This window comes from Lagopus leucura, unplaced genomic scaffold (assembly GCF_019238085.1).
Source record: "Lagopus leucura isolate 7727_CA_CO unplaced genomic scaffold, USGS_WTPT01 Super-Scaffold_1, whole genome shotgun sequence".
In the NCBI taxonomy this organism is placed as follows: Eukaryota; Metazoa; Chordata; class Aves; order Galliformes; family Phasianidae; genus Lagopus; species Lagopus leucura.
This window is the reverse complement of record NW_024962250.1, coordinates 37,843,618-37,857,203: the sequence shown is the minus strand read 5'-3', so window position 1 is coordinate 37,857,203 and position 13,586 is coordinate 37,843,618. Positions and strand designations below refer to the sequence as shown.

General features: G+C 45.9%; 3 protein-coding genes across 3 annotated transcripts; 1 reads left to right on the top strand and 2 right to left on the bottom strand.

Moving 5' to 3' along the window:
• Nucleotides 1–391: 391 nt before the first annotated feature.
• Nucleotides 392–2,544, bottom strand: L3HYPDH (trans-L-3-hydroxyproline dehydratase). Its single transcript, XM_042866147.1, has 5 exons — nt 2,006–2,544; nt 1,621–1,790; nt 1,360–1,482; nt 911–1,048; nt 392–778 (listed from the first exon to the last, which is right to left on the bottom strand). Exons 1-5 carry the CDS (start codon nt 2,535–2,537, stop codon nt 653–655), a joined length of 1,089 nt encoding a protein of 362 aa, XP_042722081.1. The 5' UTR covers nt 2,538–2,544; the 3' UTR covers nt 392–652.
• A 156-nt stretch (nt 2,545–2,700) lies between these two features.
• On the top strand, nt 2,701–7,034 carry LOC122179985 (JNK1/MAPK8 associated membrane protein). The gene is made up of 7 exons (XM_042871350.1): nt 2,701–2,776; nt 2,858–2,949; nt 3,360–3,514; nt 4,343–4,549; nt 5,189–5,370; nt 6,093–6,169; nt 6,434–7,034. Exons 1-7 carry the CDS (start codon nt 2,764–2,766, stop codon nt 6,650–6,652), a joined length of 945 nt encoding a protein of 314 aa, XP_042727284.1. The 5' UTR covers nt 2,701–2,763; the 3' UTR covers nt 6,653–7,034.
• On the bottom strand, nt 6,822–13,311 carry LOC122179992. The gene is made up of 8 exons (XM_042871364.1): nt 13,218–13,311; nt 11,109–11,247; nt 10,734–10,813; nt 9,920–10,072; nt 8,773–8,875; nt 8,629–8,672; nt 7,975–8,137; nt 6,822–7,093 (listed from the first exon to the last, which is right to left on the bottom strand). Exons 1-8 carry the CDS (start codon nt 13,281–13,283, stop codon nt 7,068–7,070), a joined length of 774 nt encoding a protein of 257 aa, XP_042727298.1. The 5' UTR covers nt 13,284–13,311; the 3' UTR covers nt 6,822–7,067.
• Nucleotides 13,312–13,586: the final 275 nt, after the last annotated feature.

Sequence of the window (13,586 nt, the reverse complement as noted above, 5' to 3'; positions counted from 1 at the left end):
GATCCCGTTAAACTGGACCCTGGCTGATTCTCCAGGAACTTCTCTTCCTCCCACATTGCTCCCTCCAAGAAGCACCCAGAGCTAAGCGCTCTCAAAACACTTTCACAAGGCAAATTCTCACGAGTGCCCCCAATAACTGAATGCCATTTTGCCCAGAGGCAGAGGGGAAACCACAGGCCCTGAGCTCCGCACTGCTGCTTGAGCAGAATCACAAGTAAACGAGTTTGCATTCAAAGGTCAGAGCGGTTCCAACTTTCCAGTTCGGTTACTGCTGCTGAAAGTTAACCGAAAGTTAGCCCATGGTCTGAGAGAAGCAAGAGAGGAGGGTTTGGGAATCAGCGTGATGAAGACATGCAGCAGCACCTGGGAGGTGAAAACAAGAGGACAGCAGTGTTTTCAGCTGGCATTTAATAGGAATCTGAATAATCTGAAAATGTAAATAAGGCACAGAAATTTGAAGACAGATCTCCTAAGCAAGCTCCCAGCAAGCACTGCAGAGGAACACCTGTCATCCTCAAGGACAGCAGTAGCTGTTACGGCAGCAGCCAAGGTCGGTCCAGCTGCTCTGCACACTGCGCCGGGCCACAGGGAGAAGCAGAGCAGTGCACGGGCAGGAGGAGCATCAGTGACTGAGACAGTGCAGTGCCTCGGGTCACTTGAAGGAGAACCCGTGCTTCAGCGGGTCCTCCTCTTCCACAGTGAAGGTGGCCGTGCCGGTATAAAAGGCTTCCCCTGAGACTTCCACCACAACGGCGTTGTAGTCCCTGAACCTGGCTTCCTGCAGAGGGGTTTGGATCAGCACAGAGCTGACAGGACATTCTCCACACCCCAGCCACAACAAGCGATGCATGAGGCTTGTGGGAAAGCAAGAACACCTCCCCAGCACTCAACAGAGTGAAGCTCCACTTGCCTTTACTGCCTTCCCTGTGAACAAGGACCCTGTGGTGCTGCTCCGAAAGGTCCTGCTCTGGTTCAGCTGGATGAGTCCCTTATGGTACTGCAGGGCAATGCGAGCTGTCACGCCAGAGCCTGTTGGGCTTCGGTCCACCTACAGTCAGAAGAGAACATGAGCCAGCACGTGTTCTGGTTTTAAACATAAATGAAGATTCTCCCTGCATGGGAGAAGTGCCCCTAGCCCAGAGGTTTGGACAGCATCAGGATACATCACAAATGGAAAGATAAAAGTAGAATCATGGAATCATTTCGGTTGGAAAAGACCTGTAAGATCAAGCCCAGCATATAAGCAGGTTTTAGATATGAAAGGAAAAAGGTGGTCTGGCTCCTGCTTAGACTCAATGTTCCTTATGGGTCTCCTCCAACTCAGGACATTGTGTGATTGCAGAACAGGCTGTTCTGTACCTGTTCATCTGCAAACACACAGATGTTGGTGGTGGGCTCCTCGCTGAAGGCATCCTTCCCATCTGTCAGAATGGTGCCATAGATGAAAGCCAGGTCTTCACTCTCAGGGTGATGCAGCTTGAACTGGGAGAGCACACAAAGGGTTCAGGACAGGTACAGCACTTGGGCCGTCAGCAGTACGTTCAGCCTGTGGATCTGAGCGCTGTGGGTGATAAAGGGCCTCAGTCGCCGCTACCCTGAAGGGAAGGCACGGGGCCATACCTGCTCCTTCACTGCCTCCGTCACCGCGCTGGCTGCGCTAACGAGGTCTCTGGTCTTTGAGGAGCACACGTCGAGGCCCAGCTGCTCCGCGCTGAGAAAGGCATAGAAAGTGCCACCGTAGCTGATGTCAACCACCACCCTGCCACGACCTGGGACATCGATGGCCACGTCTGAGTGGGGAAAGAGAGGGTGGTGAGGAGAGGTCACAGTACCGAGCTGACAGAAGCCGTGAGCTCCACGAGCACTCCCATACCCAACAGGGCACCCGATGCTTCATGCCATATCCCTGTCCTGAGAGAAACAGGAATTGGGGAGAGCTCTGCACGGCACCCCGGCACATCCCCCCAGCCCCCACAGAACGCGGTACCACCAGCTCGGGCCCCACCGGTGGCAGCGGCAAAGGCAGGCACGCTGTGGAAGCGGACGGGGTTACCGCTGTGACACCCATCCCAGGGCACGAAGGCGGTGACGGGGCCGCAGGGGCAGCGCAGGCGCACGGCGGTCTCTGGGCGCTGCGGGGCTGCCACCAACCCGAAGTCGAGGGCGAAGCGGCCGAGGGCCAGCACGGCATGGCCGCACATGGCGCTGTAGCCGGAGCCGTGCAGGAAGATCACCGCCAGGTCGGCACCGTCGGCGGCCGCCCCGCCGCGCACCACCACGGCCCCGTACATGCCGCCGTGGCCCCGCGGCTCGTGCATCAGCGCCCGCCGCACGTGATCCTGCGTGGCCGCCATGTGCCGCCGCAGCGCCAGCAGCGACATCCCGGCCGCCGCCGCTTCTTCCATCGCTTCCAACCGCGGGATGACCCGCAACGGTTCGCCGCCCGTGTGCATCTCCACGGTGTGCAGCGTCGGTTCTGTGAGCGAGCGGGGCGGCAGCCGCCGGCCCTCGCCGTCACCGCAACCAGCCGCCGCCATCTCCCGCGTCCTGGAACGGCGGGGACAGAGCGGAACGCGCCCCCTTCAGGCCACGCCCACCGGGAGGAGCACCCCGCCCCCTGCGTGTAGCCGCGCCCGTTGACTCCAAGCCCCGCCCACCAGGTGGAGCGCCCCGCCCAATGGAGGCGAGGCTTGTCCGGAAGCGGAAGTGATATAAGCGGAAGTGGCTCGCTGCGGCGGGGGGCTGTGTTGCCTGGATACCGGGATGATCCGCTCAGGTAGGCCGCGGGGCCGGGGTCGGGCACGGCGGTGGGGTCGGGCCGGAGCGCCGCGGTAATGGGGTTGCCCTCTCCCCGCAGCTGTTGACATCCAGCCCGCCTGCCTGGGGCTGTACTGCGGCAGGATCGTCCTGGCCGTCAACGGCTCCGTGGAGGTCTACGGGGACTGTGGGGTAAGTCCTGCGGGGCGGCTGGCTCCGCGCTGGCCGTGCTCTCGTGCATCCAGAAGTGAGGGATGGGGAGAGCACAGCGAGTGCCAGCTGACAGATTGCTGAGGTTGCTGTCTTTTCTCTTTAAAAATATGATAAACTTTCTGTCCTGTTAATACTTGGTGTTTTTCTCCTTATATACTGTCTAAATCTCACTTCTTCTGATTTAAAACCATTTCCCCTTGTCCTAGCACAGCAGGCCCTGCTGAAGAATCTGTGCCCTTCTTTCTTACCTCCTTCCCTTTAGATACTGAAGGGCCGCTATTGGGTCTCCCTGGAGCCTTCTCTTCTCCAGGCTGAACAGCCCGAATGGTTTGTGAAGGGTTCCTAGTGTAACACAGTGGCTCTGTCAATCCATTACATGCTTTCTGTAGGTGTGCCCCAGAGGGCAACGAACTGACGACAACAAAATCTGTCGGGAGTGTGTGGGATCCCCGGACCGCTATGACTGGCTGTACTTGGGCTTCATGGCCATGCTGCCCCTCGTTCTGCACTGGTTCTTTATTGAGTGGTATTCGGGCAAAAAGAGGTCAGTGTACCCTTCCTTCAGTTATGTTACTTAAAAAGAAAATCTTGTAACCATGAGCATAATGGACTGAGCAGTCCTGCAGAGCACCTGCTGGTTGAGCCAATGCAGTAGCGCAGGGCAGTTGGATGGGGTTTTTATTTCTGAGAGAGACCTGGGTCCTTCTCGCCTGTCTCAGCTCTCAGATGCGCTGTTATCACTCCTGCTTTCTTTGAAATGGCAGCAATGTGAGCACTGTTAGTCCTCCCCTGATGGGGTTTTTGTGCCTGTGCCTGTATTTACTTGTGAGCGTCTCAGGGCTGAGCACAAAGAAGCTGTGCTGTTCCAGCAGGAAGTAGTTCAGCTTTGTGAAGTATTGGACGCAGTGAGGAAAGCAGTGATTTATTTTGACCATGGATATTTGCTTTTTATGTTTCCAATTGGAAGCAACTGCCTGTGCCTTCCTGGAAGGCAACTCTTGCAGCATTCCTGCATCAGGTTGCATACCTAGAAGAATGCTTCTTGTGATACTATTTTATTCTGCCCATATTAAAGTAAGAGTTCATTTTAGAAGCTGGAAGGATTTCCAGTTACTTTACATACAAAGGTATCCAAGATATGGAAAATGAGTTTTCACATTCAGCTTAAAATACTGAATGTTTTTTATTTATTTATTCATACATACATACATACTTTGTATGAATATATATATTCATACATACTTTGTCCTATCCTTGGTCACAGTGAATCATAACTGTAGGTTTTGTCCTCTTTGGACTTATGCTTCACAGTCAGCATTTAGATTTACTTTAGTGGCCACACAGCAGTAGTAAATGTCTTCCTCTTCTGCAGTTCCAGTGCACTGTTGCAGCACATCACTGCCTTGTTTGAGTGCAGCATTGCAGCAATTGTTACTCTGCTAGTGAGTGATCCTGCTGGCTCTCTGCACATCCGTTCCTGCAAGGTGAAGAAGCTTTCAGACTGGTATACGATGCTTTACAACCCAAGTCCTGATTACATCACTACAGTGCACTGCACTCATGAAGCAGTCTATCCCCTGTGAGTATAAATGCTTCTGTACTCAGAGCTGTCACTTCCTTTTGTACGTTTGTTTCTGTCAGTGCCTCTTCTCAAAGCTGTAGAACATGTTCCTGTATACTTTGGACACGTGGGTATCAAATCCCCTCAAGTCTTTTCATGTTCTGAGCTGTTCTTTGTGTCAAACATGTAACACCTAATGCCTTTTTCTGAATTGGTGAGGATAGAGTCTCTGTTCCTGTGTTTTCCTCTTGCTGCATCCTCAGCATGCAGTGGGGAAACTTGACAGAGGAGTATTCCAGAGAGCAGTTTGTGATCAGCTTCCTTCTTGCCACCAAAGAATCACAGAATCACAGAATTTTAGGAGTTGGAAGGGACCTCTGGAGATCATTGAGTCAAACCTCCCTGCAAAGCAGGACAGAATCACTAAGAAGGTGGCATATTCTAGGATATTCCTCTATGAAACATGTAAGACTTCCATTTTATTCCCATTTGCTGGATCTTGACCATTTTCTGTAGGAAAAGTCACTCCACTGTTCTGTGTCTCTATATCCCTCTCCTGACAGCTGTGCATTACAGCTGACACCAAACCTTGTTCTCAGTTGAGTCTGCAGGACAAACAAGATTGCATCTTTTAAGGAATTCCTCTCTTATTTGCAGGTACACAATTGTGTTTATATATTATGCCTTCTGCCTTGTGCTAATGATGCTACTTCGACCTTTTCTGGTTAAGAAGATTGCCTGTGGCTTAGGAAAGTCTGATCGATTTAAAAGCATTTACGCGGCACTTTACTTCTTCCCAGTCCTCACCGTGCTCCAGGCAGTTGGAGGAGGCCTGCTCTGTGAGTTCTCTCCTGTTACCACTAAGAAACCTACCAGTAAGCACACTGACAAATGGTGCATGGCAGAGAGGGGAGGAACACGATAGTTTTTGCTTCACACATGAGGATATTGCTGAAGGTCTTTGTTGTCTATGAGAAGTGTCACGTGAACGAGTTCCTTGTTGGTAGCCCAAAACTGGTTTGCCTTCTGCCTGTGCTGCTAGAGGCTGTCCCTTTACCAAAGCAGGTACAAAACAGGCATAGAGTGGGGTGTGAGAGAAATTCATTCGGAGTGAGGGCACAGCTGATTTCAGAATTGGATTTAAGTGTAAGTAAGTTTCTGGTGCTCAGCTCCACGTTGGTTTAACTCCAAGCACCCTTCTCACAAGGAGGGGATGGTGTAACAATCTCCACTTAGCCTGACTGCTTTTCTCTTTACCTTCCTTTCCCAGTTAGTGATTTATGTGTACAGTAACTTCACCTAGAAATCTTACTGTCTGCTGCATTTGACATCTCTTCCCCTCCCCTCCTCTCCCCATTCCTCTCCTCTCCCCTTCTCTCCTCAGTAATTTGAAAACCTTAGGAGGAAGCACCAAATAGTTGTGCATAGCTGATCTCTATTGCTGTAGGCATTGGATGTGAGGGTAGTAGGTGAGCAGCCTTGGTAATGTGGAGGAATCTCTGCTGAAATGTATAACATTGCATTTTTTCCTACTAACGAACTGGTTACTGCTTGTCTTTAGACTATGCCTTTCCATACATCATACTGGTGTTGTCTCTGGTTACGTTGGCTGTGTACTTGTCTGCTTCAGAAGTGGAGGTAGGTAAACTTGTTTTTTATATTGAAACTCATCATAAAATGCTTGAAGGATTTTTCTCAGCAGTGTTTTACAAGCTTCTTCCTTTGACTTCTCTGAGCTGGAAGAGGTTACTATGAGAGTTCCCTCTTGTGGTGTACTGAGAAACTGCTGTGTGCTGGAAGGCCTTAAATCCACAAGGCCTCTGCAGTGTGTGTGTGTGACCTGTGATGTGTCTTAAATACCAGGTACATCATGCTAACAGAATATTATCTGTATTTTGCCAGTCTTTCAAGGATCTTCTTGTCAGGAAGAAAAGGCTTGTTGTCCTCTTCAGCCACTGGTTGCTTCATGCCTATGGAATCATCTCCATTCCCAAACTGGACAGGCTTGAGCAGGATCTCCCACTGCTTGCCTTGGTTCCTGCACCTGCCATCTTCTACTTGATGACAGCAAAGTACACTGAGCCATCCCGCATACTCTCAGAAGGTGGAAATGGACATTAGAAGGATTTTGTGCCAACAGTGCTGTCCCAAGGATCTGCATTAAACAGGTTGAGTGCTTGTTATGCAATTGAAAGCTTCTGTTTTAAAAGAAGTTATCTGTGTACAGGGCTTACAGGTGAAACATTTCTGAACAAGACTGTAGTATTAAAAACCTTTGCTTCTATGAAGAAGACAGCATCTATTATACATGAAGGGAATTGTCTGTATTTATCATCCTGAATCTGCATAAAAGCTTCAGACACTTTCTTGTACAGTATTTTGCTTGTATTGTTTATTTACTAATGTAATATTTTAGGTGGTCTTTGAATAAAACAAGACAGCCTTCAGAATAAAATTTCAGTGAGGAGGGGTTGAATAAAACAGCATTGATTTTCTCATCCCATATGCTGGCTTCTGTCTTCCAAAGAGTATTTCCTCATTTATTCTTCATTGCATCTGATTCTAGGAGAAAGGAGAGGAAGTGCATTGTAAGTTTCTGGAGCTTGTTCTGTATACTGCTAGAAAGAAAATGCCAGTTGCAGATGCATGAATACAGAGTTCTAGAAGTATGATCTTAAACCCCATGTGTTACTCCCTGTAGGAAAGTGAGCAGACAGGGCAGCAACAGGCAGGAAAAGGCTTTTGCAGAGGTGCAGTACTGACAACTGTGTGTGTTTACATGCACTTATTTCCATGCATGGATTTCATGTGTTATGAAAAACCTCCTCTGCATGTTGTGCCCAGGAAGCAGTACTGACTCTGGCCTTCAGATGAAGCAGGGAGCTCTTCTGCTACACACTGTCCTTCTCTCCTCTGCCTGGTTTCCTCCTTGGGACATTGCCTTCCTCTGTTAGTTCCCTCTTCCTGGCACATAACCCAGACCCAACAATTTCAAAGCAGCCTCAATAGCACAGCTTTATCAGCTCCACAACACAATTAGAAACCACTTTCTGTAACAAGGCAGTAGTCATACCCTGACCAAGCCTGTGACTCATTACAAACAAGGTCCCTGTGAACCAAGAAGGACAGCAGAAATCTATAGGCTTAGGAGCTAAAAAGAGGAACTGAAGCAAGCTAATGTCCTAGTGTAATAACAGTTGTTATCACAAGCCTCTAAAAAGTGGAAATTAAAGATGATAATAGCACCCAGGCTACTATTAATTCTAATATCCAGGCCCAATTCTTCAAAAAATGCACCAGCTTTACCACAAAGCCTAAATCTGCAGGAGGGTGACTTAACACAGCTGTACTATGCGTGCTTTATCACAGAGTGCTGAGAACAAATTGAATGGAACTCCTCTAGGACTGAAAAAACAGAGTGAAAAAGTTTTGGTGTGTCTTACCATCACCATCCATTCTAGATTTTTTTTCAAGCAGAGAATCCATTCCTTCCAGACTATTTTGTAGCCTGCTGTTAATGTCACCAATTCTTTCCTCTCGATGCTGGATTTTTCTTAGCAGGGCTGTCACTGCATTCAGAATTTCCTGCTCATTCTCCAGAAATTCCTGCAATGACATAGGGTAGAATGTTTCTTTCCCTCAAAATTATGCTGAGAAAGCTTTTTGCATCTTCTTTTCCCATAGCTTGACCAACCACCCAACTAATAGCTCTGCAGGAAGCTTTCCACTGATGACCCAATCCTTGCATTAAAAACAGGTTTTCCTGTCCTGGTGGAACATTTTATAAAAACTTCCTTACAGTTTGGTTTAATTCCTGTTGAAAATGAAGGACGTTCCCAACTGTGAAAATATTCCAAGGTTGATGATCTGAATGAATAACAGTAAGAATATTAGCATATGAAGACAGACAGAGAGGTTTAAGGTTGAACACAGAATGAGCAAAAGGATCGATACCAGGAAAAAATACATATCACTGGAAAACACAGGTTTAATATTGTGCCCCTCTATGAAATAAAAAAGGCAGTACCATACTTGTAATATGAAATGTTTAACTGAAATATTTATGCAAAATTGTTTGATACGAAATTGAACTTCACCTTCTGAATAGAGCTGTCCTCTGACCATCTCTCCAGAAGAAAACCTGCAACAGAGCTAACAGTTAAGCTATGGTAGGTTGTTCTGTGAAGAAGATGCAAGGACTGCAATACCACTTGTTGTTTGGAGGCTGTAATTAACATTACCACGAAGCACTGCCAGGTCATTCCCAATTTTCACTATCGCTGACTGGTGGCCTTCAGCTTCAGAATTCATTGCCAAGATATCTTCTTTCATCTGTGCATTGCACTGTAAAATAAAAATGAATGACTTGCCACAGTTTGTAACTTTCCTAAATAAATTTGAAGCAGTTTCAATGTTTCTAAAGATATCAGCAAAAAGAATCGTAGAATCACAAAATGGTTTGGGTTGGAAGGGACCTTGAAGACCATTCAGTTCCAACGTCCTCCTGTAGGCAGGACACCCCCTTTAGCCCATGTTGCTCACAGTCCCATCCACCCTGGCCCCCCCCTCGTTCCAGGGAAGGGGCATCCACAGCCTCACTGGGCAACCTGTTTCAGTTCCTCACCACCTCACAGTAAAGAATTTCTTTTCCTAACATCTACAAGAAGCTGCGTTTCAATTTACAGATATGCAAAGGTTAATTGTAGCCCTCTGGATGAGCTTTCTTTCGACAACAGCTTCCATTTCATCTTAATAAAGTTTCACAGTTGCCAAAATCAATGCAATACGACTACGTCCATCGTACCGAGTAGAACAGGACAGGGCACTGAGATCAGCCACAATAGCACATCCAAACACAACCTTCCTTCCTCTCTTCCTCAAGATAGGATCATAGGATTATAGAATGGCTTAGGCTGGAAGGGACATTAAAGATCACTGAGCTCCAGCTGCCTGCAGCCAAGGGAAGCCTTTGTGTGTCCATGAGGATAAAATGCCCATGGACATTGGCATGGCATGGGCACAGCAGCTAGTACCTAGCATCCACAATGTCAGCAGGCACACACTCCCTACCTGCAGCAGTGGAGCACCCTGCTTGAAGGCACCAGCAGTGCACACAACTGCACAGATGTGGTTTAAGGTCTGGGTGGCAGCCTGAAAGCAGCTGGCAATAAAACCACATTTACAATCCTTTGTGGGGAAGGAGGCTCTGCTATTCTGATAGCCCAGGTCTTGAAAGGTATACAGACTATGCCCAAAAGCACATATTCCAAACAGCACAGGCATATTTGACGTCTCACTTCAGCCCCCTTCACATGGCAGGAAGGCCTTTTCCTGCAGCAAATGAACTTCTGATTGAGAACGAGCACTATTAATCTTCAGTATACTCACTAATTTGAATCTGCAGTTCTCGGTGTTCACAATGTCAAGTTTTCTGTTGATCTCATAGATGTCTCTTTCCAGCAACTTCATAGTCTCAGTTTGATGCTTCAGCTGGCTGACTGCAGCATCACGCTTGATGCACAATTGCTTCTGTAGCTCCAGCTGTAAATAACAAACTGTTCACTGCTAGCTGACCTTTATACAGGAGTTTTGTACTCAAATAAAGTGAAAAGAGATTTTTATAACACGGCACCTTTTGTTTAATAATTGCAAAGTAACATCTGAGACAGGTATCTATACTTTCTTACCAGGAAAGAGGCAGAAATACAGAGAGGGATACTCATGGTCCACAAGGAAGGAACCAGCTCAGACACAAAAGTAGCCTTCCCTCTGTAGGGCCGCCCAATGACAGAGATGTCACATTATTGTCACTGGATATTCCAGCATACAGAACCATTGGTTTCTGTGTTGATGTGGAAGAGTCATCAGAGAGATTTTCCCACTTACAGGACACTGCCCTAGCAGTAGCAAGCATCTGAATAAGAGCAGGTTCACAATGGCCTCAGTTCACCAGCCTCTTTTTGGCCTGCCCGTGTGCCTAGGCAGTACAAAAACAAGGCTTAAAAGCAACTCAGTATGAGCTGGGCTATAAGCTGAGCAGAGATCCGAGGCACCCACCAGACAGAAACACAGCAACAGAGACGATGGCACACCCTGAGCCCCAGCCTGTCTTCCCCAACCCCAGCCTCACAGTGCCTGTGAGAAAGCAGAGCTGGTGATGGAAACGTTACAGAAGTACTACGATTAAGTTTGAAACTTTTACAGTTTCCTCCTTGAGCATCCCAGTAGTCTTGGTTGATTTCTGAATGGCTCTTCGGATTTGTAACTCTTCATCTTTCTTTTCTACAAAGCAGAGAAAGGGTTTTTAAGGCAGTGTAATGAACTTTAGGTAAAGCTACTGTAAAGAAAACTAGGTTCTGTCAGTAAGCGAGCTGTTTAACTGGTCTGGCATTTAGAAATACTCCATATTTATGCTACAGGATTACCCATACAGTTTATGGATTCTAGTTGTTGTGCAGAGCTCAGTTTAAACTTGTTTCATAGTTCATCTGAACTACAGGCAGACAAAGGGCTATGGCAATCTATTCTCAGAAATAGCAAGAAGTCCTACTATGTCAAGGAGCTACTTCACACTTACTCAAAAATGATTTCCTCAACTCTTCATATTCTGCATACTTCTCTTCTCTTTCCTTCTGGGTTTCTTCCAAAGTTAGCCTGCTCACCTTAAACTTGTGTTCTATTTTAAGAAGATTTTCACTTGCAGTTTTGATGTCATCCTTTAATGAAAAGAAATACTAATTGATAATCTATTGAAGCAGCATTTCATGCATAAATAATTAAACATAACCAGAGGGGAGAAAAAAAAAAAACAGAGGAAGCAATACTGGAAGTGATCTCAAGAGTTCATCTTAGTCCATCTCTGCTCTACAGCAGAATCAATTAGACCTAAGTACCCATGAGAGATGTTTGATTTGTCCTTAAATCTGTAGCAGTAGAGGATGCCACGTCTCACAACTGACTTCAGGGTTCCACAGTTTGTGCTGTCAGTGTTTTCTTAGGTCCCAACTTTTTCTTAAGTTAAATCTACTCTGTTCCTGTTATTTGCCTCAACAAGTGAACAAGGAGAAAAGTTTGACACCTACCTATCCTTTATTTGTTTGTCAGTTACCATTTTTCCTAGATTTGCCTACTTTAACTAGAAAAGCTGCACGTTTCTTCAACCTTATTTGTTTTTTTTTCCTGATCATTTTTGTTGTACTCTTGGATCTCTAAGACTTAAATCCTCCTTTAAATGAGGTGATCACTACTGAGCACAATGCTCCACCAGTGTCCTGCCAATCCAGGAGGAGCAGAAAACCTGCATCATGTGCCCTGCCAGCCTTTGTGCCTCCTTATACGGACTGGTTTGATATGTGCCTTTTTTATCACTACATTTCTTTGTTGGAGTATGTTTAACTTGCCAGCTTTAGTCCTATTTCTCACTGCTAGACCTAAAGACCTTCTCCCATGATGGGCTTGTAACAGATTTGTATCTAAACCCACAGATAAGCCAAAGGAGTTCTTTCTTTCCCCCTTAAATTGTTTTTCCAATTTGTTAAAAAACATTCTGAATTCCAGTTCTGCACTGTAGAGGGTGCTCCCACTCTTATCATGACTGCCTTCTGCAGATGTGATTAATACACTGTTCTACCACCTGAGCCATTAAAGAAAATACAGATTAATTTCAACCTGAGAGCAGGCCTCCCTCAAACATCTGGGAGCACTGTTGTATTTGGCCAACGATGGGCTTGTATGAATTATATGCTGTAGGTTGTTACAAAGGATAAATGTATATGTGAACTGAAATTATTAATCAGTAATAGAAGAATTGCTATTCTTCTACCCAGCATGGCATAAAATTCCATCAAAAGCTACTGAATGTACGTGCCACCTCCATCCAAAGAAGTTTTTGATTTGTCATTTGTCATGGAGATAATTCCAGCCAGAATGTTGATCAAGAGCCTGGGAACAGAGCATATGCTGTATCCCAAAGATTGGTGAGGTGCTTGAAATTTCCCAAAGCCCTGCATGGTTCACAAGCAGTCTTTCTCTGTCTTCCTTCCTTTGGGAAAGAAAACCCATCAGTGTTTTAATGAGCACTGACACCGAGTTGCCTTGAGTTATATACAGCAGACCACTCATCACTCAAATAGAAAAGCCATAATTCAGAGAATTTGAACAATGTCTAAAACCAACCTGTCACATTTCCATGAATGCTGGCTTGTTTACCCAAAAACAGTGAAACAAATTGTATGTGAACAAGTAGTTATTTTTGGGTAGTTCACAGTACAGTTAAATGGATGCATCCTGTAACTTAGTTTGTGCTGGATTTTTATTTTAAAATGGAAGGCATCTCTTCTGAGAAAAACCTTCCCTGCATGGCACTTGATTGACAGAGATGCCCTTATGTACATTAATACATGTTTGGGTTTGTACTGCTTGCATAGTCTCAATAATTCAAGGGTCTCTTCATAAGACTTTTTGAGCACTAAAGAAACAAAAATTCCACTATCAACAGAAGAAAAAAAAAAAAAAAAAACAGAGAGAGAAATGTCTTGAAATAATTACTGAGCCTACCTCCAATGTGATGCAGCAAACACTGCCAATTCTGTATGGAATGAGATCAATTCATCCACCAGAAATTGACCCAGGGTTAATTAAAAACAACAACAACACATCAAAACAAGCAAACGAACACAAAGCTTACCTCCAGATATTTTATTTTATTAGTAAAATCTTCATTATAACTCCTGTAATCATGTTTTCTCTTCATTGCTTCTTCAGTCAGCGCTTTGATTTGGTTTTCAGACTGAAGAAGTTCTTTTTCAAGCTCTTTGGTCTCATAATGGAAAACAGAACAAAGGACAGGGATTTCTGAAATACACATTGCCTATCTGAACCACTAGGAAATAAGCAATCAGAATAAAAGGAGAGTAATCTGCATTGAAAATACATCTGCTGAGATAAAGAATTGCTTTTAAATTATTAATGATGATAAGATATCATAGAATCGTTGACGTGGGAAGGGACCTCTGGAGGTCATCTTATCCAATCCCATCCACTCAAGCAGGGCCAT

What these genes read in the sequence shown, in the direction of transcription:
- LOC122179985 (XM_042871350.1), top strand. An exon ending in AGGTCTACGGGGACTGTGGG is followed by an intron (nt 2,950 to 3,359) that starts GTAAGTCCTGCG and finishes TGCTTTCTGTAG; the next exon opens with GTGTGCCCCAGAGGGCAACG. An exon ending in CATGAAGCAGTCTATCCCCT is followed by an intron (nt 4,550 to 5,188) that starts GTGAGTATAAAT and finishes TCTTATTTGCAG; the next exon opens with GTACACAATTGTGTTTATAT.
- LOC122179992 (XM_042871364.1), bottom strand. Translation starts at nt 13,283, where the DNA reads ATGAAGAGAAAACATGATTACAGGAGTTATAATGAAGATTTTACTAAT. An exon ending in GGATGCTCAAGGAGGAAACT is followed by an intron (nt 10,073 to 10,733) that starts GTAAAAGTTTCA and finishes TGTTATTTACAG; the next exon opens with CTGGAGCTACAGAAGCAATT. An exon ending in ATCTAGAATGGATGGTGATG is followed by an intron (nt 7,094 to 7,974) that starts GTAAGACACACC and finishes CCTTTCTCCTAG; the next exon opens with AATCAGATGCAATGAAGAAT.
- L3HYPDH (XM_042866147.1), bottom strand. Translation starts at nt 2,537, where the DNA reads ATGGCGGCGGCTGGTTGCGGTGACGGCGAGGGCCGGCGGCTGCCGCCC. An exon ending in TGCCTTTGCCGCTGCCACCG is followed by an intron (nt 1,791 to 2,005) that starts GTGGGGCCCGAG and finishes TTCCCCACTCAG; the next exon opens with ACGTGGCCATCGATGTCCCA. An exon ending in GTGTGTTTGCAGATGAACAG is followed by an intron (nt 1,049 to 1,359) that starts GTACAGAACAGC and finishes TTCTGACTGTAG; the next exon opens with GTGGACCGAAGCCCAACAGG.